Source organism: Rhinolophus hipposideros, assembly GCF_964194185.1.
Source record: "Rhinolophus hipposideros genome assembly, chromosome: 11".
Lineage (NCBI taxonomy): Eukaryota > Metazoa > Chordata > Mammalia > Chiroptera > Rhinolophidae > Rhinolophus > Rhinolophus hipposideros.
Window position 1 is genome coordinate 82,448,361 of NC_138057.1, and position 21,663 is coordinate 82,470,023.

Consider the following 21,663-nt stretch of genomic DNA (forward strand, 5'->3'; position numbering starts at 1 on the left):
TGCGCCCGGGGTAACTAGGACAAGACAGCAAAGGGGCACAGCAGCCACCATCCCCACCCACACACCTGGGGACTGTGAGCCTGGGTGACAGCAAGAAAACTGTAGGTTAGACACTAGCTGAGATAGCCCAAGGGCCGAGTGAGGAAGAGTGTGGTGTGTCATCCAGTCCTGTCTGGGACTGAGAGGGTCTCAGCTCCTCCAAGCTCGCTCCCGGCACACCTCCACGGTGGCTGTTGCCATCTCCCTGAAGCCCCAGTTACAGCCCATCTCGGCCCCTTCAGGAACAGACACCCTCACACTGTTTCCAGGCCATCCAATATGCCCACCTCTGTCCCTTTGAGCAGTTTTCCCTGCGACCGACCTCTCAAGTGCTAGCCCATCAGTATCCTGCCAAGTCCCTTCTCCGTGTTGTGTGTTGGCAGGTGAGGGTCCCTTAGTGCAGGCTACAGGGACCTGGGAGCAAACCTCCCTGAGCTCTGAGCTCAGCTGAGCTGGGGGCAGCAGATGGTATGAGCACCTAGCCTGACGCAGTCGCCCATCTGTGCGGCTTTGCTCCTGTTACCAGTTTCCAGTCCAATCTCATCACGGTCACGTAGGACCCTACCTAAGTTCAAATGTGGGTCTTTCCCACAGTGCGGTCTGTCTTTGTGGGTGCCCCATGTCCTCTTGTAAAGAATGTGTCTTCCGCTGCTGTTGGGTCGGGTGTTGTTCAACCCTATTCCACGCTGGAGGGCTTTCCCATTGGTCAGGGAGGGAGGGGCACTAAAACAATGCCCAGTAGCTGCGGCTTTGTCCCTAGCTCCTCCTCGGAGGCTCCGTAGGGTTTTGCTTCGTGTGTGTTGAAGCTCTGGTATCAGGCCCTGAACACTTAAGGTTATTACGTGCCCCTGATGAACTGAACCCTTTATCCTATGTCGTTGTGGAATAACACTTGATCCCTGGCCCCGTGCTTCACTCTGAAGTCGGCTTTGTCTGATGCTAATCTGGCTCCCCACAGCTTTCTTACACCCGGGTTGGTGTGGTACAACCCTCCCACCCTTTTAACCTGCTTCCTGTGTCTCTATTTCAAGTGCACTTCCCGTAGGCAGCATGTCCTCAGACCTTGCTCTGTTTGTTCTCATTCGTTCTGGCAGTCTCTGCCTTCTTTGGGATTCGACAGATACTCTGTCACCATCCCATTTTATCTGTGCTGCTGGCCTAGGAGCTGTGCCCGTTGTGTCAGTGGTTGCGGTGGGATTTACTGCAGTGTATGCCAGTACACACAGTCCTCCTGCACGTGACACACCGCCACTGCGCCTGGGGCGCAAGGCTCGTCCACACGCCCGTTCCTTCTTTTCTGGACTTTAAGTGACTGTTGGCATGCACTTTACTTTAAGTATTTTATAAACTCCATAATAGATCGTTATTATTTTAAACACTCAACGATCTTTTAAAAATATATACATATCCCAATATGTGGTGTTCTTCAGTCCTTTCTGGGCACCCAGATTTCCTCTCTGACATCATTTTCCTTCTGCCCAAAGGACCTCCTTTCACATTTCCGGTAGTGCTGGTCTGCTAATGACAATTTCTTTTACCTTCCTTGTGCTCTGCCCGAAAACCCACGAATCATAAGGTTTTCCAGCCCGGCTAGTGGAGACAGATGTAATCCCCAGCCTTCTGGTTCTTCTGGATGTTTCTTTTCCCAACAATGAGGTTTCGCCATGTGCACATCACTGACCAATTCTCTATTAAGGACTTTAGGAGGACCCTCTACAGATCTCCAGGCGTCCCTCTCTGACTCTGTCCCATGAGCTCTAGCTGCTTCGGTCTCTCCAGACGCTTAGCTCCACTCCCCTACCCAGGGGGTCTGCCAGGCTCTGCCTCAGTTTCCCCTTTCTGAACTGTAGCCGAGAACCTCTCTCAAGGCAGCCAGGAGTAGCAATGAGAAGTCTCACCTCATGGGTTTCCTGTCCCTCGGGGATTACTGTGTTATGTTGCCTGATAGGAAAAACCATTCTTTCTTGTGTGGGTGTGTGAACATTTATATCTCTATGGTGCATTTACATACGTACTTTTTCGTTAAGTTTTTTTCTTAGTGGGACAGTAAATCCACAATCCAATTCCTTTTACTCTCTTGCAAGAAGCACAAGTCTTCATATGACCTTTTTAAAAGCACAGGGTCCATTTTCCATCATACCCATCATCCATGAGTGGCCAGCAGCGGTCAGTGGCCAGATAGCTGCTTAAGCTGGGAGTTTGAGCTCTGCTGTCACCCCACTTGCTTGGTGCTGCACCTTGAAGGGGTCATTCTCTCTCTGGGCCAAGAGAAGTCTCTCAGTCAAGTAACTGGACTCGGTTATCCCCGAGCACCCTCTACCTTGGGTCTGGTCTTTTACATAGTCAGTGGGTTCACCCACCAGAACTTCGTATCAGGAAAAAGGAGACAGTTGATTTCTTCTGTCATGGCCTTGTGAAGGTCTGGGGTGAAGCTGTGTGTATGTGGGGGCATTAAACCGTGTCACACATACTGCCTTTGTGAGGCCCTCCTGTAGAACAGGTCCCTGGAACCGCTATATGACCCAATGACTGCCTGCTTTCTATCCTCAGCGCCCATGCAGGAAGGGAGGCCAGACAAAGCCCACTCCCAGCTGCCCCAGGCCAGGCTCTACCCTTGGGACCACCCCACCCAGCAGGTACAGGGAGATGTTCCTGGAGGGGGCATAGGAGTGGGGTCCAGGGGAGGCACTGGCAGCCCGTAGACAACCCAAAGCCTCCCTCAGCTGCCAGGAGGCGTCAGGGGCCAAGGCCTGCCTCTCTGAGAGCCTGCACCCAGGGGGTCTTCACTGTGGGTCCTGGGCTGGGGGAGGCTCTCCCTGCAGTGGGCATCACACACCCTTCCAACTGACATCAGCCCAAGCCAGCCCCTTCCTCCCACCCTGGGAGGTAGGTCAGGGCAGTCATTTCAACAGGCTGCTCTGGGCAGGGCTGGCCCTGCCGCTCAGCTTGCACATGGCAGAACAGGTGGCCTGGCCTATCGCAAACCCTCTAGAGCACAAACAGGTCCCGGAACTGGATTGGTGCTGGGCGCCAGGCCAAGATGATAAGGACCCATATCTGCCGTCAGGAGCTCACGGGAATGGGACACACCATAGGGATGAGTGGGTGGGCAGTCCAGGAGGACTTCCTGGAGCCAGCGAGCTCCTTCCCAGAGCTGAGCACCGCTCGGAGTGAGGCTTGTCTCAGGAGTGGCCTGGAGCTTGGCAACAGTGACGTAACTGTGGTCAGAACGGTCTGTCCCACTGCAGTAGAGCCCTGTGGGGCCCTCTAGCGCCTTGCCCGGGGTTTCCCACCACTTTACACTCCAGATGCTGGAGCAGAGTCTGAAGCAGAGTCTGCAAGAGGAAGAACTCCGTGCACAGCACCAGGCTGCACTTCTGCGCCTGCGCGAGAAGGCTCTGGCGGAGAAGATGCGGGCGGAGCTGGCTTGGCTGGAGCATTGGCGAGGGTGAGCTCATGCGTGCGCCGGCCCCCCAGGACCCCCATGCCGACAGCATTAAGGAAACTAGACTATACTGATCCAAATAGTAACAGGTGTTTGCAGAAAGTTAGATAAGGCAATAAAGTACCAAACAATAAATACATAAATTGAAAAACCACCCATCGTCCCACCTCTCTGCGATAATCTCTGCCTATAATCTGCAGTCTTTCTTGAAGGCTCTTGTTGAGGGAGACAGGCACATGGCTTTTTAAACAGTAGGTGTAATAGACTACACACACTGTAACCTAAGACCTAAGTTTTCACTTAAAAGTCCAGAAAACCCTCTGGTCCCTTGGTAACTGATACAACAGCCAGGGTGCCCAGCGCAGAGACCACCAGTTCCTTAAACAGCCCCCTATAGCCGGACCTTCCGGTAGCTTCCAACTTGGTGTCATTAGAAGGGACCATCCTAGACGTAATTTCCTTAAAGTAAATTCCTAGAAGTAGAATTGTCATGTCAGTGAGAATGCATTTTTTTAAGCTTCTTGATATTGCCACATTGGCCTCCAAAAGGTTACTCCAGCTAAAATCCCCACCGGCAGTTTATGAGCGTTCCAGACTGTGGGGGTTCTACTCCACAACCCACCCCCTCCCCAAAGGACCCGCAGGCTCGGCTGGGGCTCCAGGGTGGGAGGTGCTGCCTTCCCTTCGTCTCTCAGGCCCAAAAGGGGTTGTGAGGGGGTAGAAAGAGTGACAGCCTTGGCTGGGGTCACCGTCTGCCCCCAGGACGCCCCCAGCTTGCCCACGCATGGCCACTGCCTCCAGCTATGGGAGGGGTCATCCCATGTCCACCTGGCTGGCCAGGGCTCGCTGTGTCTGGCTTTCCACATCCACGTGCCGGACTTGAGGTTGACCATCCTGCCACCCCCCCAGGTGTCTGGGCAGCAAGGGGCACTACACTGCACTGGTAGCCTTGGTGGAGAAGCAGCAGCACGTCCTCAGCGACCTCGAGCGGGAGCAGGTAAGTGCGCAGGTGGCAGACACCATGGTGACGGTATGATGAGCGCGCACCCTGGCTGGAGAATTCCCGAGCCGTCTCTACGTCCAGGGCTGCTCAGGCTTCTGACCTCCGTCCTAGATGGCCTGTCTGGATTGGGAAGGTGGGGTGGCAGGCATGGGGTGGGGGGTGACAGGAGGAGCCCCAGACAGAAAGACGCAGTGACTCTATCTGTAGGGCAGACCCTCACCAGTGAACCGGGAGGAGGGCTTAGAGGGGGATCCACTGATCAATGGCACTGAGGGTGGCCTATGGCACAGGCCCTGCCTGGGGGCCTGCCCCGGTCTCCCACCTGAGAGCGCATCCTGGCTGGAGGGCCTGGCCACCAAACCTGGAGTCCTGGGTTGTAGGCAGACGCAGGGTGGGAGCTGGGTCAGGGCCCGCTCTGCTGAGCCTTGGTGTCTGCCTCTGGCCTGTGAAGGCTGCGACCTCCCCAGGTGGGTGTGCAGAGACCCAGTGTGGGTAAAGTAACTTTGTTGAGGGCTATGCTGCTGGAGACACAGCAGGGGACGGAGAACAGTGGGGACAGTTTAACAACAGGATGTGTTCTAGAGGTGGTGGCAGTGCCCAGAACCTGGAGAGGGAGGGCTGCGTGGGGAGGGCAGGGACGGGCACCCAGCCTTGCCTCCTGCCTCCTGCTGGCCAGACCCACAGGGAGCCCAGGTGCACGGGGCCTCCTGGTCGAGCAGGCTGAGAGGCAGGGGCATGTGGAGGGGCAGAGGGAGGCCCCACACAGTCCCAGCGCCAGGCTGCGCCCTGCACCCCGTTCATCAGTGCCTTTGCCTCCCGTGTGGCCTTTGTGCTGGGCGGGGGTACGGCTGATGTTTCCTCCTCTGCCTGGTTCAGAGGGAAATCCAATGCCTGCGGAGCAGTCACCTGTTGTCGCATCGAGAGAGGACACTGCTCCTGCAGCGCACCCGGGACACCCTCTTCATGCAGAGGTCCCTGGCCCGCCTGCAGCAGGAGCTCCAGGCCCCGCCCCGGCTGCCTCAGGTGGGCGCTCTCACCCGGGCTGGAGGCTCCGCCGTGGCCAGAAAAGCCTTGTCACCTGGCTGCTTTGTGGGAATGTGCAATTCCCCTATAAAAATGCCCATGACCCAGATGGAAAGGGACTCTGGAGGGGTACAGATGGAGGGTGGGTGAGTGGCCACCTGCTCTGGGGGCCAAGCAGGTCTCCTAGAAGAGGCAACCCTGGCTGAGCCCTGCAGGAAAAGCCAGACCCCCAGTGGTAGTGGAGGGGGCTCTAAGGCAGGAAGAAGCACATGGCCTGGGGCTCCTCAGGGAGGCCAGCCCTTTGGGGGAGCCCGAGCTGCAAGGGCATTCGTGGTCCAGCTCCCCATCCCTGCCTGCTATTGCATGAGGAGGCTGTGGACGTGTGGGGGGGCGGCTGTCTCCAGCCTGAGCGTCTCCTCTGAAGGTTGGAGATGCTGATGGTCTCACCTGGTGGGTAAGGATGGAATGAGCTGGGTTCCATGAAACACCCGGTGTAGGTTAGCGTTTGCTCTGTGAGATGACCACCAGGTGGGTGTGCTGCCCTCCCCAGGCCAGCCTGCAGGAGGGGGCACCCAGGGCTGCCGGATTCCCAATACAGCCTTGGTTGCAGCCCTGAGACCCCACTCTGGCCTCGTGTCTGCACCTGTCGGGGAACAATTAGCACTGGGGTGCAGGGTTCCTGTGAGGGTAAGTAAGCCCATCTGTTTCAGCCCAGTGCCTGCTTGTGGGAACATGCTACCTAGCGTGCTGTCGGCCGCCCCACCACAGCTGCTGCCACGTGAAGCCTGCACCCACTTTTCCGAACAGGAAATGGACCTGAGGTGCCTGGGCCAGCTCACCCTGCTCTGTTTCTCTTAGAGTCCCAGCCCCGAAATCAAGGCTGCCCAGGAGGCGGGCTCTGAGGCAAGCCAGCAGCCAGAGGGGCCTGCACAGGGATCCTCATGTCCCCCGACACCACACAGGCCTGGCAGCCCCCCAAGTCACAGCCCCTGGAGAAGCCCTGAGAGCCTGCGAGTCCCACAGTGAGTTGTTGGGCACCTCTGGCCCTGGTCCACCACTAACAGTCGTTCCTGCCAGGAAGGCGCCCTGGCACTGCCGGGGCTGCCAAGGAGAACAGGGACAGCGGGAGCCCTGCAGGGACCCTGCTCCGGCTGGCTGGTCCATGGGGATGGGGGCAGAGGCCAGAGTTGCCCTGGCTGGTGGCAGGTGCCGCACATTCCCAGCTGTGCCGCTGGCTGGGGTGTGGTGGGGGTGTCCTCCCTTCTCTGAGCCCTTTTCCTTGTTTGTTAAATGGGGACAGGCTGGCACTGTCCGCAGGCCGTGGTGGGGTGCACTGAGACAGAGCAGCTAGACAGGCCTAGCTTGAAGGCAGCAGGCGGAAGCCCAGCTGCTGGGCACCCTCCATCTGTGGCTATTCTCTCACAGTCCTTGCCACGTGGCCGCTGCCCTCTGTTTGCAGTCAAAGGGCCTCTCTGGTGGGACAACAGAGGCCCCGCCCAGGCTGTGTCACCTCGGGGGGCAGCAGCGGTGCCCAATGACCAGTGCCCCGACTCTGAGCCTTGCTGTGGGAGGAAGCCCAGCTGTTTCTCCTTCGAGCTTCAGCCCCAGGGCTGGCCGGCTGCCGGACTCTAATGGCAGCACCTGTCAGAAACAGGTGGCAGCCCCAGGAAGGGACGGCCCCAACCTTCTTAGGGACCCCTTCCTACCTTTGGGGGCAGGGTCACCCATCCAGCAGCCCTCTTCCAGTGTGGTGGAGCCCGTGTTCACAGCTTCCCCAGGAAAGGGAGTCATCGCCCACTCAGCCGCCTGGCCTAGCCGGCTGGTCCAGCTTCACTGGGCTTCCCCCTGATGGCACTTCCCAAATAAATCTCACACGGACTGGTCTATAATTCACGTCGCTACCCACAGCCAGCCAGTCCCAGGTTTTCAAAAGGTTCTGGGTGACCCTACCGTATTGGTACCCGTGAGCTTGCTTGTAGGGCTGGGTAGGCGGGGCCCTGAGCCTAAGGTTGGCGGCCGGCGCCTGGGGTGAGGGATCAGCCGTGGGTGGTCCTGTGCTTTCCGATCACACCCGCGATGTGAAGTTAGGAAACAGGGAAGCGGTGTATACACGGGAGAGACTTGAGAGACACTGGGCATTTTGCTGGTGATCACGGCGCACAGATAAACAGGCGTCCTCCATTCTTTTGTTCGTTCAAGCGCAGCCAGGTGGGGCTCCCAGCCGGTCAGGGCCTGCGTGCGCCTGTGAACTAGCACCTGCGCCTGCTCCCCCACGCTCTGCAGGCCTGAGGCCCGGGGTGCAGGGAGGGTTAGGGGCCTGCACCGGGGTATGGGGACAGGGCTCAGGGCACAGCCCCCATGCTCTGTCCTCAGCACCCGCGCTCCAGGGGCCGGGCGGGGGGGGCGACTGCATCTGGGACACACAGCTGCCCACCAGGTCCTGCCCAGCGAGGTCCAAGCTCCAGCCCCCAAGTTTCCTCTTTTTAAGGCTCTGAGCACTGGCCTCTGACCCGAAACCCTGTTCTCACTCCTGATATGGTGTGAACCCTGGGGGGGAGCAGCAAGCTGGGCCCAGTTGTAGCCTGGGGAGACAGGGAACAGAAGTTAATGCCAGATTGCACCTGGAGAGCTGTGTGCGGAATGTTCTAGAGCGGGCCAGCCTGTAGGCGTTGCCCTTAAACCCAGGAGTCAGGACACCTGCCAGGCTTACCCCCCAGCCATGTCCTTGAGGCTGTGACGGGGGCCATTTCTTGCTGCCTGTCAGTGTGCCCAGAGTATGGCAGTTGGTCTGGGTGTGTGGCACCCAGGCCACCGCCCCGCTGTACCTCCCAGAGCTCAGTGGGCCCCACTGGCACACACGGTGCCGCCCCATAGCCCTGCAGTTGGGCTCCACGCAGAGGTGTCGACAGAGCATGTGCTCTGCCCCGCTGTGTGCCAGGGGAGAGATGGCCAACTCCCTCCCACCATGCCAAGTGCTGTGTCCCACGCCTTGTCACCCCCAGCCATGGCCCCTGCTTGGGAAGCTGCTGGTCAGGGAGGGGCCGGGACCCATCATTTTTTACCCATGCACTGACCACAGCCACTGACCACATGTGCCCTAGAGTGACGCGTGTTGTTCCACTTGTGTTCTGGTGTGGGCTGGGCACTCTGGGAGGACATTCACCGCCCCCTGCACTGCCTTGCAGGCTTCTCACCCAACAGCAAGACGGGACACCCCCCAGGACAACTTCAGCTTTGGACAGTCACCTGCAGCCCCCGAGGCCAGCATGGGGGGAGGACACAGCCACAGACCATGGCTGGCTTGACGCCCAGGGCCAGCTGGTGGACAGCGGCAGCCATATGGACCCAGGTAACCAGGCGGGCCAGTGGCAGTGGCAGCTGGAGGACAGACGGTCGCTCCCTCAGAGGGTCTGGCCTCACTGTCAGACAGACCTCTGTCCTGCTGTGTTGCACCCAAGCTGTGTGATGGGGCGTCCCCAGCCTCTCTGTGTCTGAGTGTGCACTGGGCCCTGTCACCAGATCAGAATGGCTGTGCTGGTGAGGAGATGCAGAGGGCTCCAGCCCCATCCCCAGGGTCACCCCTAGGAAATGTTTCAGAGCCCAAGGGCACCTTGGAACAGAGCCTGGGAGGCATGGGGAGGAGTGTTGAGGGGTCTGAAGGACAGACCACTGGGCCAGCAGCCAAGTCTCTGGGTGCCGGTGTCTAAGGGTAGAGGAGGGGAGGGCAGTAACCTTTCCCCGGAAGGAGAAGGAGGTGTAGAGGAGGGGTTGGAGGACGACATTGGAGTCCCAGGGGAGGGAGTGTCTGTGGCTCCAAGCGGGAAGGGCAGGAGGACAGGGTCTGCAGGAACCTTCCTCGGAGACCAGCTCTGCTGCCTCTGCACTCTGGGCTCCCCGAGCCCTGGGGGCCTTTCCCAGAGGGCCGGTCAGAGCCCAAATCCCTGGGTCTGTGTGTTTTTCAGAGTCTGGGGAGCAGCCTTGTGTCCCTCTACCAAGCCCTCAGCAGGTGACCTCTCTGGATGTTGGATGGCCTCTGGTCCCGGCCTTTCCTGTATGCAACCCCCCAGAAAGCCCTTTCCTCCATTTGCCCATTTGGGGGACCTCTCCCCTCCTGCTGCTTGATCTTGGTTGGGAGCCCTGTTGCCAGTGTGCCCTTAGTCCCTGTGTGTGGGGGGGTCCTGGGCACCCTCTCCCCAGGTGGCTCCTGAAGGACAGCGGCTTTCCTCCCCTCTCATAGCCTGCGGCGGGTGAGGCAGAGGGGAGCGTCTCTGCAGTTCAGCTGCAGTTCCAGCAGACAAAGGAGCTGCCCCCGGGTGAGTCCCCTGGAAAGGCTTTTAGGGCCTCCCCTGCGTGGCCTTGCTAGAAGATCCCCACACCTAGCGGGTCTCCTCCAAGGCCGTGCCAGCTGCCCAGCATGACCGGGGGGCCCAGGAGGAAAAGCACACAATCTGGGCCTCAGAGCCTACTTACGCGGGAGACCCGCCTGTTCTGTGTCTTGGGGCAAAGTGAGGCTTTTCTGGCAAAAGGAGAAACTGTAAGCTGCTGATTATTGCACTCATAGCTTTGTCCACCTGGGATGGATGTTAAGTGACTTGGACACCAGCATTGCCAGAGGCATCTTCATTAACTAACGCGAGATTTCTGCATGTACTGAATTCCGGGATAGGAGGACACTCATTTGTGGCATGTTGGGGACAGCAGGCTGGACAGCCAGGGGGTCACATGGCCCCCGCCTTGTCTCAGTGCCCAGAATGCCACCTGAGCTTGCCCTCCAGCCCTGGGTCTGGGCCCCAAGTCCAGAAGCCGCTCTCGAGGTCCATCCTCGGGAACAAGCAGGAGAGCCTCCACACCAGCCAGCTGGCCGGCCTGGTAACCGAGTCCTGGGACATCCATGTAGATGGGAGGGCTTAGAACCACCCGGGCCGAGGGGAGCTGTGGTGGGTCCAGGCTGGCGCGGTCTGTCTGACTGGTGCCAACTGCTCTCTACTCAGGACACTGCCAGCAGGGATTCCCTGGTGATGGAAGCCCAGGAAGCCCGGGGTCCTCTGGCATGACCCACAACACCTCACTTTCACTAAGCGCTGTGGACGAGAGGTTCCACAAACCTGGGCTTTAGCCAGATGGCTCAGGTCCCCTCAGGCTGGTGGCCTCAGGATAGTCACAGACCCTGGGTCTTGGTGTCCCAACACCTGCCAGGTTCAGGGTGGAATGAAGGTGTAGGAACATGATGACGTGCAGACATGAAGTCCCCAGCGAAGGCCCTCCTGCGGTGCCTTGTCCCACTTTGTCCCCACTTCGCTGATCTTCCAGCTTGTCTGTGGTGACCTTGACATGGTCAAGGCCTGCCCCTGCCCCACCTCCCTGTGAAAGGTTTTCGGGCACTTGTTATAGTAACTCTCTAACAAGGATAATTTCAGGAGTAGATAACACATATTTCTGTGTCCTCCCACAAGCCAAACACAAATTAAGTGTGTGGCTGTTTGAAATTTTAAGATTTTGTTCATGTGGCTTCAGAATTCCTGGACACCGTGTCTTCTGTGTCCTGTGTTCTGTGCCTGTTGGCGCTGACGATCCCTTTGCCTCACAGGAGACCCCCAGACCAATCCCAGCCCCCCATCTGCAGAGGAGGAGACCCGGGCTCTGATGGAAAGTAATGCTGGGGGCTTCCAAGGCCCAAAGCAGAAGTCCCAGGGCGGAGGGGGACCCCGCAGCCCCCAGGAAGCCAGCGTGAGTCGGGGCTTGGCTCTGCACTGCATGCTGGCCCTTGACATGTGGCTTTGTGGGGGGTGACCTCGTCCATCAGATGAGGTGCCGCTGAGACAGACTCTGGGTTTTCCCAGATGGTGTATCCGTTGGTGGGTCTTTGGAACCTGCTGGAAGGAGGGCTGTCTGCTGCATGCGGGTCTCAGGGCCCTCTGTAGGGGATGGTCTTTGTTTCTGACTGTGATCACAGAAGCAGAGGGGCTTTCTCCACAGCTAAGGGACTTGGACTGATGCTGGCAGAGGTGGCCACATCCCGTCTGTGGCATTTCTCCATTGTGTTTCCAGCAGGTGGCTGAAGGCGGTGCAGGACGTGCAGGGGCGGAGTCAGGGCTGGACTTTGTCGGCAGCCCCGTGGGGAAGTCCCCAGAAACAGAAAGCTGGTGGTCAGGAGAGCTGAGGTGTGAGGCCTGGGGGCACTGCCTGGGCCTCGGGGACCCCTCAGGCAGGGGTTGGGGCCGGGGGCATGCAGATGCTTCTGCCAGCGCTCCCGTCCTCTCACTCTGTCCTGGAGCCCCTTGAGATGGCCTGGCCCACTGTGCACCCCCAGGCCACCTGAGTCTGAAATAAGGAGCCAGCGGTGGGGGCAGCAGGAGGGGCCCCTCCAGGGAGCACATGCCTCTGAGCCTGTCAGGTGGCCACCCCCCCGCTACTTGACACAGTGGGGACTGAGGCCAGACACCTTGAAGACGGGGTTCCTTGGCCCACCCATTGAGCCCTGACTGGCCTCTTTGGGGTAGTTGAAGGCCCCCTTCGGAGACCTGGAGCTGGGAGGAGGTTAGGAGGGTGGGGTCCGTCCTGGGGACGTCCCAGACTTGTCCATGATGCCCTTGCAGGACAGGGACCTGTTGGCAGGAGGACGCCCACAACCCCTTCTGGCAGGAGGATGCCCAGGTGATGCCTGTCCAGACTACCTGTCCAGGTGAAGCCCTGGGCCCCCGGCCCTGCACCAGGGCCCTCGAGTCCCTGCTTAAGGGTCATCCAAGACCAGCTTCTAAATCAGAGCCAGCCCCCTCCCACAGCGCCCACCCCTTCGCCACCTGTCACATCATGGGGTCCCGAGAGGCAGGTGAATGGCTGTAGGTGGACTCCCTGTCTGGACCACTTATGTCCCAGATGAACGCAGAGCGAGGCAAAGACAGCCACTCAGTCTCTGAAGGGCAGCTTCGGTTCTAAGCCCAGGTCCCTGAGACGTGGAAACATCCACCCAGACGTCACTCACTTCCACGCGGGGGTGGGTGGGGCTGAGCTAACCCATGGGATCAAAGGGTCCACTAGCTGCGCCCATGGATATTTCTGCCTCTGTCTGGGTTTCCTGGTTCTGATCGGCTGGCTCAGGGGCCAAGGAGTATGGGTTGCTGCCCTTCCCAGCACTGGGGACGTTGCAGGGACAAGAGTGTAGAACTGTTGGCGTCATCCCCACACCCACTCTCTCTGCAGCTCCGGCAGCCGCTGAGGAGGCCGCGCCCCCCACCCAGCAGCGGAGCAGTCCCCTGCCCCAGCTCTCAGCCCCCTTGGCCCTGGGCTCCCCTTCCGAGCCTGCCCCCAGGACCTGCTCGGGGTCTTCTGTGCGGTCCCGAGCCTCCTCCTCTGCCAGCAGCCTGTCCTTTCCCTCCCTCCAGGAGTTCCAGAAAGTGTCAGCCGTCCTGGTCCAGCTTTCTGAGAGCTCTGTCTCCCTGTCGGACTGGGAAGCTGGGGACGCCCCAGACGCAGACCTGATTTGGTCTGGGGAGGCCTCCCCTCGAGGCTCCAAGGAGCTGCACAGGGGCGGAGGGTGGGTGACCTGGGAGAGGCCGGAGGGCAGTGGGGCCGGTCCCCTGCTGGGCTTCTCCACTGTGCTGGGAGGCCCAGAATTGGCGCTAGGCCTCCCGCAGGCCAGCCAGCAGCCACCTCTTCTCCATGTCCCCTCTCCCAGGTCGGGGTCAGAACTGTCAGAGGCATCCAGCGAGGTCTGGGATGAGGATGACCTCCTGGAGCCTGGAGCTGCTGCCCAGCCAGCCTCAGGGCACGCCTCGCCTGCAGGAGGTTCCTCTGGCCTGAAAAACGGCGAGGCGCCCCAAACGGCACTTCCCTCTTTGGGCCCTGGGATGGGGCAGGAAGCTTCTGGAACTAGTGGGAGCCTGACTAGTGGATCGTACACAGGAAAGGCCAAACGGACGTCCCGTGAAGCTGCTTGCATGGCGTCCCCATCCAAAGCCTCTTCCTCCGGTGACTTAGACCTTTCCCTTTCCATTCCCTCGGGGTCCTTGTGGTCTGAAGGGGCAGATTTCGGCAAAGGAGGAGAGACCGGGCCTCCACAGGCCGCACCTGGTTGCCCAGAGGAGCCCTCGGATGCTGACCTGAGTCCATCCACTGATAGGAAGCCCCTACAGGCCTCACCAGAGCCTGAAGTTCCCGTGAGCCTACAGGCTCCTCCTGGGAACCCCAGTGGGCTGGCAGGTCTGACAGCTGAGAGCCGGGCTCCTGGGCATGGGGGCAGCGGAGCACCCCCTGTCCCTGAGGAAGACTGCCCTCCTCTGGCCAGTGGTGTCCTGCCTGAGATCCTGTCCCCAGTGGACGAGGTGCTGTCTTATGGCAGTGCCGACCTCCCATCCTCCACCCACAGGGGTGCCCTCTTCCCTCTGCCCCCTCCCACCCTCTCAGCAGAGAGTGGGGCCACCGCCAGCTCCCACTCAGAAGACTTCCCTTCCCCACCTGAAGACACCATGTCTCCTGGGGTCTCTCTGGGCCCCCCAGAAGAGGACGCCTCCATCAGCACTGGAGAGTTGCCCTCATCTGAGGAGGGGCTGCCCGAGGCACTGTCCCTGGGGCCCCAGGAGTCTGGGCTCTGCCTGGGCGAAGGTGCACCGGGCGGAAGCCTCGGGGACAGATTAGAGGAACCGAGTTCCACTGCGGGGCACCAGGCTGTGGGAGGCCAGTGGTCCGAACCCTGCTGGCTAGGGTCTCCCTTGTGTGGGGGGGCAGGTGATGCCCCAGTGCAGCCCCCACCTCTGTCCAGAATGGCCTGTGTGGCCGGGGAGGGTCTGCCAACACTGTTGACGGCTGGTGACACAGCGCTGTCTGGGTGCGGGGACCCAGCTCCTGCTCTGCACGTGGGCCCCTGCACTGAGCTCCCCGGCGTGGAGCAGGCCGAGGTGCTGGATCTGGTCTCCACCCAGCTCAGCAGAAGGATCCTGTGCGACACGCTAGCTGTGCTCTCAGAGCTGGCTCAGCCGGGCAGCTCGACGACGGAGGAGGGGGCCAGTGCTAGTGCTGTCCCCAGGCCTCACACAGCAGCCGCAGGCCCGTCTTGCGGAAGATGGGACTTCTGAGCAGAGTGTGTTGGGGATGGTGGTGCACTGACGTCAGTGATACCCTTGCAAGGTTGTGTGTGTGCGTGTCTGTGTGTGCTTGTGTGCATGTGTGTGTGGGTGTCGCTGTGCGTGTGTGCGTGTGTGTGCATACAGGTGTGTGTGCGTGTGTGTGCATGCGTGTGTGTGTCTGTGTGTGCGTGCTGAGGCTTTAGGAAGCCTGGACTATCCCAGGGCAGAGCCGCCATTCGGAATAGGCTGGCTGTGCAGACGGTCATCTGATGCAGGCCAAAGACTGGACAGTGACTCCCTGACACCATCTGCACACTGTCCTGGCTGCAGTTTTCTGGACACTGGGTCCATTGCTTCTACCCAGCTCTTGAAGGGGTCCTGACCCACAGACAGTAATTGGCAGGAGTGTAGAAAGTTGTGTGGGGTATGTTCAGAGGCTGCCGGGCAGAAAACGGTGTGGGGGGTTCCAGACTTGAGGGAGAGCAGTCCTGAGGAGCGGAGGGGAACAGCTCCGGGCATGAACTCTGCTCCAGCCGGCGTGAGGAATACATACCAGGATGGGGTGGGCGTGGGGCATCTGCAAAGAGCAAGAGAAGAAGAGAGTGGCTTTGGGGAGTGGGAAGCAAGGAGCTGAGGTGGGCTGGGGTCTCGCCCATTGACACGGCCCTCAGCTTTGCTCGGGAAATCATTAGTGGCGACACTGACCCAAGTTTGACTTCTGGAGGCCAAGAGACTGGATGGTTTCACGGTGTCCAGCCAGTCCCCGGTGGCTGGGTGATGGGCGTCTCCATATCCTGTGCCGTGTTGTATAGAGATTAGGGGATGTGGCAATTCAAGGGCCGAAGGGCACTTCACCTGCTGACAGCCAACCCTCGAGCCTGTCCTCGGGGTAGATGGGCCCAGGCCTCCCCAGATGTGCTCTGGACTGCTTCCAGAGGAAACGAGAACCTGTTTCTGAGTGGCAGCCATTGCCGAACAGCCCCCAGTGACTCAGCATGGACCTGGAGCCGTTTTCAAAGGTGTTGGTGGTCCTGCCGAGCACACGGGCCACCCCAGCTCTCCTCTCCTCTAGAGTGCCTCCTGTCCTCAGAGCAGGTGCCCAGGTGAGCGTCTAGGCAATTCATGCTGACCCAGCATCAAGAGGATTTCCGCCGGGAAACAAGTCAGCAGATGAACATGAAGAGCAAACGAGACCTGCCAGATGGAGGCCCTGGGGGGACAGGCTCTCAGCAAGCCAGGGGCAGGGTCCTGGGGCAGCCTCAGTACAACAGCCCTGGTGCACATAAGGGCCAGGGCAACTGACCTTCATGCACCTGAAGGACAGGGTGCCACGGCAGTGACCTCTGCCTTCAGGAGCCACCACACAAGCCGCTGATGGGCTGTGAGCAGGCCCCTGTAGCCTGCCCCCTCACCCAGAGCAGTGCTGCTGCCAAGCCTCTCTCCTGGCAGAAGCCACAGGCACTAGTGCTCTGACTCGGACAATGGCAGACACTTAAACGTCCCGTCTGCCAGTTCCCCAGGACTTTGTCTCTGGGTCACATTGGGGACCTGAACTACATCTTCTCCAGTACAACTAGAATGCTGCAGAGAGTGTGTGTGCGCCTCTAGTGCAAGAGCACACGAGCCTGAGCTCTATGGAGTCACTATAATTCATCTCTCAGCGTCTAACTAATATGTCATTTCTCATGTATCTATCATTTATTATCTATCAGTTTATCCATCGTTATATATCATCCATCCATCCATCCGACCATCCGACCATCCGTCCACCCACCCATCCTTTCCCAATTCCTTTCCTGAACTGGAAAGTCCCTGCTTGATGGAGAGTCCAGAACCCAGAGAGCAGGGTGTTGGCCTTAGGAACGTCCATTCCTGGTGCTGAGGACAGCAGGAAGTCCAGGAATGTCTGTTCCTGGACTCGGTTTCCCTGTCCAGAGCCCCAGGCTTCCCCAGCTCATTCACTGAACTTCGTTTATGGACCCCTGGGGAGGTTTCTGGAGCCCTGGGGAGCCCAGACTTCCACGCACTTGTAGAGTGACTGACATCTCCAAAGCTGGCCTGGAGAAGCCCCAAGGTCTACCTATCCTCTACACTGCAGCTCTGGTGAGAGGCCCCTGAGAACACTGCAGGAACCTTCCCCAGGCCCCAGGCTCTGGGTCACCACTCAGGCCCACCTTCATCCTATGCCGATGTTCCATGAGTGGGTTTCACAGTTTGGGAGGCACCAACCATTCCCAAGCCCCCCTGAGAGCTCAGGAGAGGTTTGGGTCCAGTGGGGACATGTGTTCATTTTCTGTGTACACAATTTGAAACCAAATTTTGAGCTACAGCTTTCTTATTGATTCCTTTCTGATTTTCTGAACAAATTAGTCTGTAATTTTTTTATTTTTTTCTATTTATGGCTGACCCTTTTGGATTTATGAGGCCATGTGAGAGCAGCTATGTATTTTACATGCACACATTTGGCACGGTAATAAATCTCCCACATCGAAACCCTGCAGACCTGCCTCAAATTTGGTCGTGTCCCTTCTGGTCACTATGGGGTGGGTGCTGATGGTTTAGCATGACGCCTGTGGCTGTGCTCACAGTTGGAACGAGGGCCTCCCGACATCACCTTGCCCGGGTGACAGCAGGCCACAGTGTCGCTGGAGTCGTCTCTCGGCCTGTAGCCCCGTGCCCCTGAAGGGAGGCCGGTCAAGGGGGACTAATGGGAATCCTACCACACCTCACATGATAGCAGGGTCCAAGGGAGGCCAGGCTATAAGATGACTGGCTAGAGGAGAAGTGTGTTCACCGAGGTGGCAGACATTTTTAATCTCAGCCAACGTGACGTGCGCAGGGCCGTGGACTCAGGAGTTCAGATATATTGACCCAGCAAGACTTCAATATCAGGATTACTCCCCTGCAGGTCTCAACGTGCTCGGCTTGGCTCCGATCCCCGGTAATCTCTTGGGCCAATAAATCTTGATTCCTGTCTCCAGAGAAGTCATTATCTTTCATAGAAAATGATTATTTCTCAGTTAAACCCCACGTTTAATTTTCCTGTGATCTGTCTCTTTCAGCTTCCCCGCTTAACGGTTTCTCCTGCATAAAATGCCCATGAACGCGCCTTCAGCGCTTTAAATCCCAAGTCAGCAGACCAGCTTTACAAGTCGGTTTGATTCCTTACTCTGCGTGGCCGTAGTAGCTGCTCTCATAAATATAAATGAAGGGCTGACGGCCACTTCCAGAGGGGGTGGTGGCTGCACACATGCCAGAGGAGCATAGCAGTTTCCATTTAGTTTGTGCCCACCTGTGCCTGGGGTCTGGCTCCCTGAGCATGCCAGCCTCCCACATGGAGCTGTGTCCCTACTGGGCCAAGTTCTCCTGCCGCTGGGGACAAGGCTGTCTGGTGAGTGCCCGCACTAAACCTGTCCAGAGTCAGTCCTGTTCCACGCTGGCTCATCAAGACCCCAGAACGATGGCTGCAAGTCCCACATCTGTCCTGATGGTCCTTCGCCCAAGCCGCCCACACTATGCCAGCCATCAAATCATCAAACACCAAACCGCTTCTCTGCATTTGTCCCCCACCTAGCCAGTCCTGTCCTTTGCCCCAAGCAAAGGCCCCTCCCTAGTGCTCTGTTAGGTAGAAGTTATTAATAGAAAATGCAGGAGGAGGAGGGGTGGGGCCCCTGTAGTGCCTACAGAAAAAGCTCATAACTAGCTTTGATTAAATGCCTTCAGCCTCGAATCTGACCGACCCATAGGTAGTCTGGAGCAAAATAAGGATCTGGAGTCAACAGGCCTCCACCCATCTTAAGAGGTCACGCCCTCCCTTGGAAGAGCAGGCACCACCTGTTCCCACTAAATCAATATGAAACTCCCTCACCCCACCCAGCAAACTACCGTGTTTCCCCCCAAATAAGACTAGGTCTTATATTAAGTTTTGCTCCAAAAGATACATTATGGCTTATGGTCAGGGGATGTCATCCTGAAAAATCAGGCTAGGGATTGTTTTCCAGTTAGGTCTTATTTTCGGGGAAACACGGTATTAAGTCCTCTAGACTTGAGCTCTCCCCTTAGTTTTTGGTTTGCACCAGCTCTCTCTCTGGCCCTCCAGCACTCTTGCCCTCGCTCTCTCCCCCTTTCTCTCTCTCCCCCTCTCCCCCATGCTAGGCCCTGTTTTCTTCCCTGAGAATGCATCACTACTAAACCCTGCTTGCATACTTATCCGCTTGCTGACCTTTGATTCTTCACTGCATGGGCAAAAAGAACCCAGACTCCCATGCAACAGCTCCACGAGCTCAGCTGAGAGCAGGCTTGATTGCAGGCTCTGGGACAGGATAAGATCTCTCTCTCTCTCTGTCTCTCTCTCTGTCTCTCTCTCTCTCTGATGAGTGCACCTCTGGCCCTGCCTTGGGGCTCCCTGGGTGCACAGACCTCAACCAGTCTCTCTCACCTTCTGAGCTCCAGACTCACAAAGCCAATCCGTGGCCTGACACCTCCCTCAGATGTTGGAAAGGTCTCTCAAATTCAACAGGTCCAAAACAAGCTCTTGACTTGCACTCTCACGTCTAAACCTGCTCTCCTCTTGCCCGGATGATCCCTCCCCTGCCGTCTTTCATGTCAACCAAGGGCAACTTCATTCTGCAGTTGCTTAAGCCAAAACCCTGCAGGCAAAGCCCTTTGTCTCACAGCCTGGGTTTGACCCACCATATGTCCTACCTTCAAAATATCCCCAAAGTCTAAGCCTTCTCACCAGCACCGCCACCCACCCTCGCCTGAGTGTCACCACCTCTTGGAGGGCTGCGATGGCCCTCACGGTTCTCCTGCTGCCCCTCCTGCACTTCCACCCAGCAGCCAGAACCACATCCAGCTCAAAACCCTCCCCTGGCCCCCATCACATCATCACATTCATTATCAAAGCCCAGCCTGGTCCTCCCTCAGCGTGATCTTGCCCTCAGCGGCTTCTCTAGTTCCCTCTCTTTCCCCTGGCTTGCTCAGCTCCAGCCACGCTGGCTTCTGGCTCCTCTTCCAATGTTCCCACGTCAGGGCCTTTGCCCCTACAGTTCTCTGCGTGGGCTGCTCACCTCTTTTCTTACTTCTTTCTTCCAGGTCATCTTCTCTGAGAGACTTCCCCACTCCCTGGCCCTGGGCTGTTTTACTGCTTTTTATATCACCCATCTCTGTTGTGGCTGCTGGCTAGCTCCCTCTAGGGTTGTGAAAGCATTTTTGAGGCAGGTAGAAATACAGAAGGAAGACTTATTAAAGTAAGAGGAGGGTCAGCTGGGCAGTCTGCTGGAGACCCCTGCACTGAGTCTTTGTTTCTTTGGAAGTTTTATATTTTCTAACCAGAATGTAAATTGCTTCGGCCTGTAGTGGAATTTTCTATTGGGTTCAGCTTTGTCCATGGCATGGGGGAAGGTGTGGTTAAACTGGTTATTGAAATCTTTGCATTTGTTATGTAACTTTAAGTTGGAGCCCGGAGTGGATCCCATACACATGCAAAACCTTTTCCAAGTCACAGGGCCAGCACTGGGCCGAACCAAACAGAACCACTGAAACTGGTCTGCAGAGTAAATGTATAGTAAACAGGATCATTAAGATTTGGCAGAAAGGAGGCAAAGAATAGAAAGAAAAAGCTTTCAAAAAGTCCCAAACTAAATTGTTCATTTGAATTGTACCAGAGATCCAAACCTCAGAATAGAAGATTGGGTGCCATTGTTATAATCCCCCTATTCTCCATCTTACTCACTTGTTTGCTTGTTTTGGGTCTCTCTCCTAGAACGCATACCCAGTGGCCCTGCTTTGTGCACAGGCTCAGCAGGGAGCAGAAACCCAGTAAATGTCAAGGAGGGAAGGCAGGAATAGTCGCTGGGGAGGGGTGGGACACGGGGAGATGGTGTGGGGACAGAGCCCCAAAAAGCAGTTTCCAGGCTCTAGTCCTCATATAGAAAGGTGCTGGCTCGGGTAGTAGATGGCCATCAACTAATCAGATGGCCATCAGCTGTGGCTAGTTGGTTGTCAGCTGTAACCCGTAAGCCATTGGCCACTAATATAACTGCCGTGGCTACGCTAGCAGAAAAAATGGGGGCTAGCAAGAAGATGGTGGCTGGCAAGCACGGACTGCTGTTCCTGTGTCTCCAGCCCAGCCGCCAGCGAAAATATATTGGTTTAACTCCCCATCTATGGCTCCGTGGGTGTTGCTTTTTGGCCTCACCGTGTCCTGCGTTCTTATGTGGGGAGCGGGACCAGAGATCCCGCCGGACGCCCCGCACGACAGAGGGTGCAAACAAATCTTACATAGAACCTCCCAATGTAAGGAGCAGAGAGAGATGGTTGCATCAGTATAAATATAGTTTAAGTTTAAATCATATCATTTACTTATTTAAAAGAAAATCACCCATAAGAGCAAGGTGGCCCCAACATAAGAATTTGGACTTCCAATCCAAATGGATGACCATTGCTGACTCATATTTTCTCTGTGATCCACTCCCTTTTTTGTGTTGGTCAGTTCCAAGAAAATTTAGATATGCATAACAATTAGAAAATTAGGAATAGCAATTTAAAAGGCAGTCTCTCCGGCTGAATTAAGCAAAATGTCATATGAAACTTTATTTCCCAGGTTTACAGAGAGATCAGCTGTGGTCAACTCCACGATTCGAAAATTTAGCACCCTAAGTCATCCTAGTTTGTATGCATGTTTTGCTACATTTTCTAGGAGTTCAAAGTTCATATTAAGATATCAAGGTCAGGGTGGCAGACCCTCTGAAGGCCCAGGTAGGACTGCCAGATAAAACACAGGACACCCAGTTACAGGTGAATTTCAGACAAACAGCGCGTCGTTTTTAAGTCTAAGTATGTCCCATATCTGATATGCAAATTTAACGGGATATACTTAGACTTTGAAAACAACGCGCTGTTTATCTGAAATTCTCCTGTAATTGGGCGTCCTGAATTTTCATTGGCTAAGTCTGGAGACTCTAGCCCAGGATGGGGAGTTGGGGGGGGGGCTCCTACGGGGCGGACTAGGCGGTGGGGGCGGGGCCTGCAGGGGCGCGTGAGAGGCGGGACCACGGCCGGAGGCAGGGCCGGACCTCGGGGGCGGGGCT

General features: G+C 57.4%; 1 protein-coding gene across 1 annotated transcript in view; it reads left to right on the forward strand.

Moving 5' to 3' along the window:
- CCDC187 (coiled-coil domain containing 187) overlaps positions 1 to 14,581 on the forward strand; it is a gene marked incomplete at both ends in the record, with an annotated part of 39,294 nt that extends 24,713 nt beyond the window's left edge. Inside the window, 10 exons of the mRNA XM_081066724.1 lie at positions 2,590 to 2,675; positions 3,348 to 3,487; positions 4,394 to 4,481; positions 5,364 to 5,510; positions 6,369 to 6,532; positions 8,696 to 8,859; positions 11,098 to 11,237; positions 11,562 to 11,671; positions 12,107 to 12,192; positions 12,711 to 14,581. Coding sequence (XP_080922850.1) covers positions 2,590 to 2,675; positions 3,348 to 3,487; positions 4,394 to 4,481; positions 5,364 to 5,510; positions 6,369 to 6,532; positions 8,696 to 8,859; positions 11,098 to 11,237; positions 11,562 to 11,671; positions 12,107 to 12,192; positions 12,711 to 14,581 — 2,996 coding nt within the window. The remainder of the gene's footprint in view (positions 1 to 2,589; positions 2,676 to 3,347; positions 3,488 to 4,393; positions 4,482 to 5,363; positions 5,511 to 6,368; positions 6,533 to 8,695; positions 8,860 to 11,097; positions 11,238 to 11,561; positions 11,672 to 12,106; positions 12,193 to 12,710) is intronic.
- Positions 14,582 to 21,663: the final 7,082 nt, after the last annotated feature.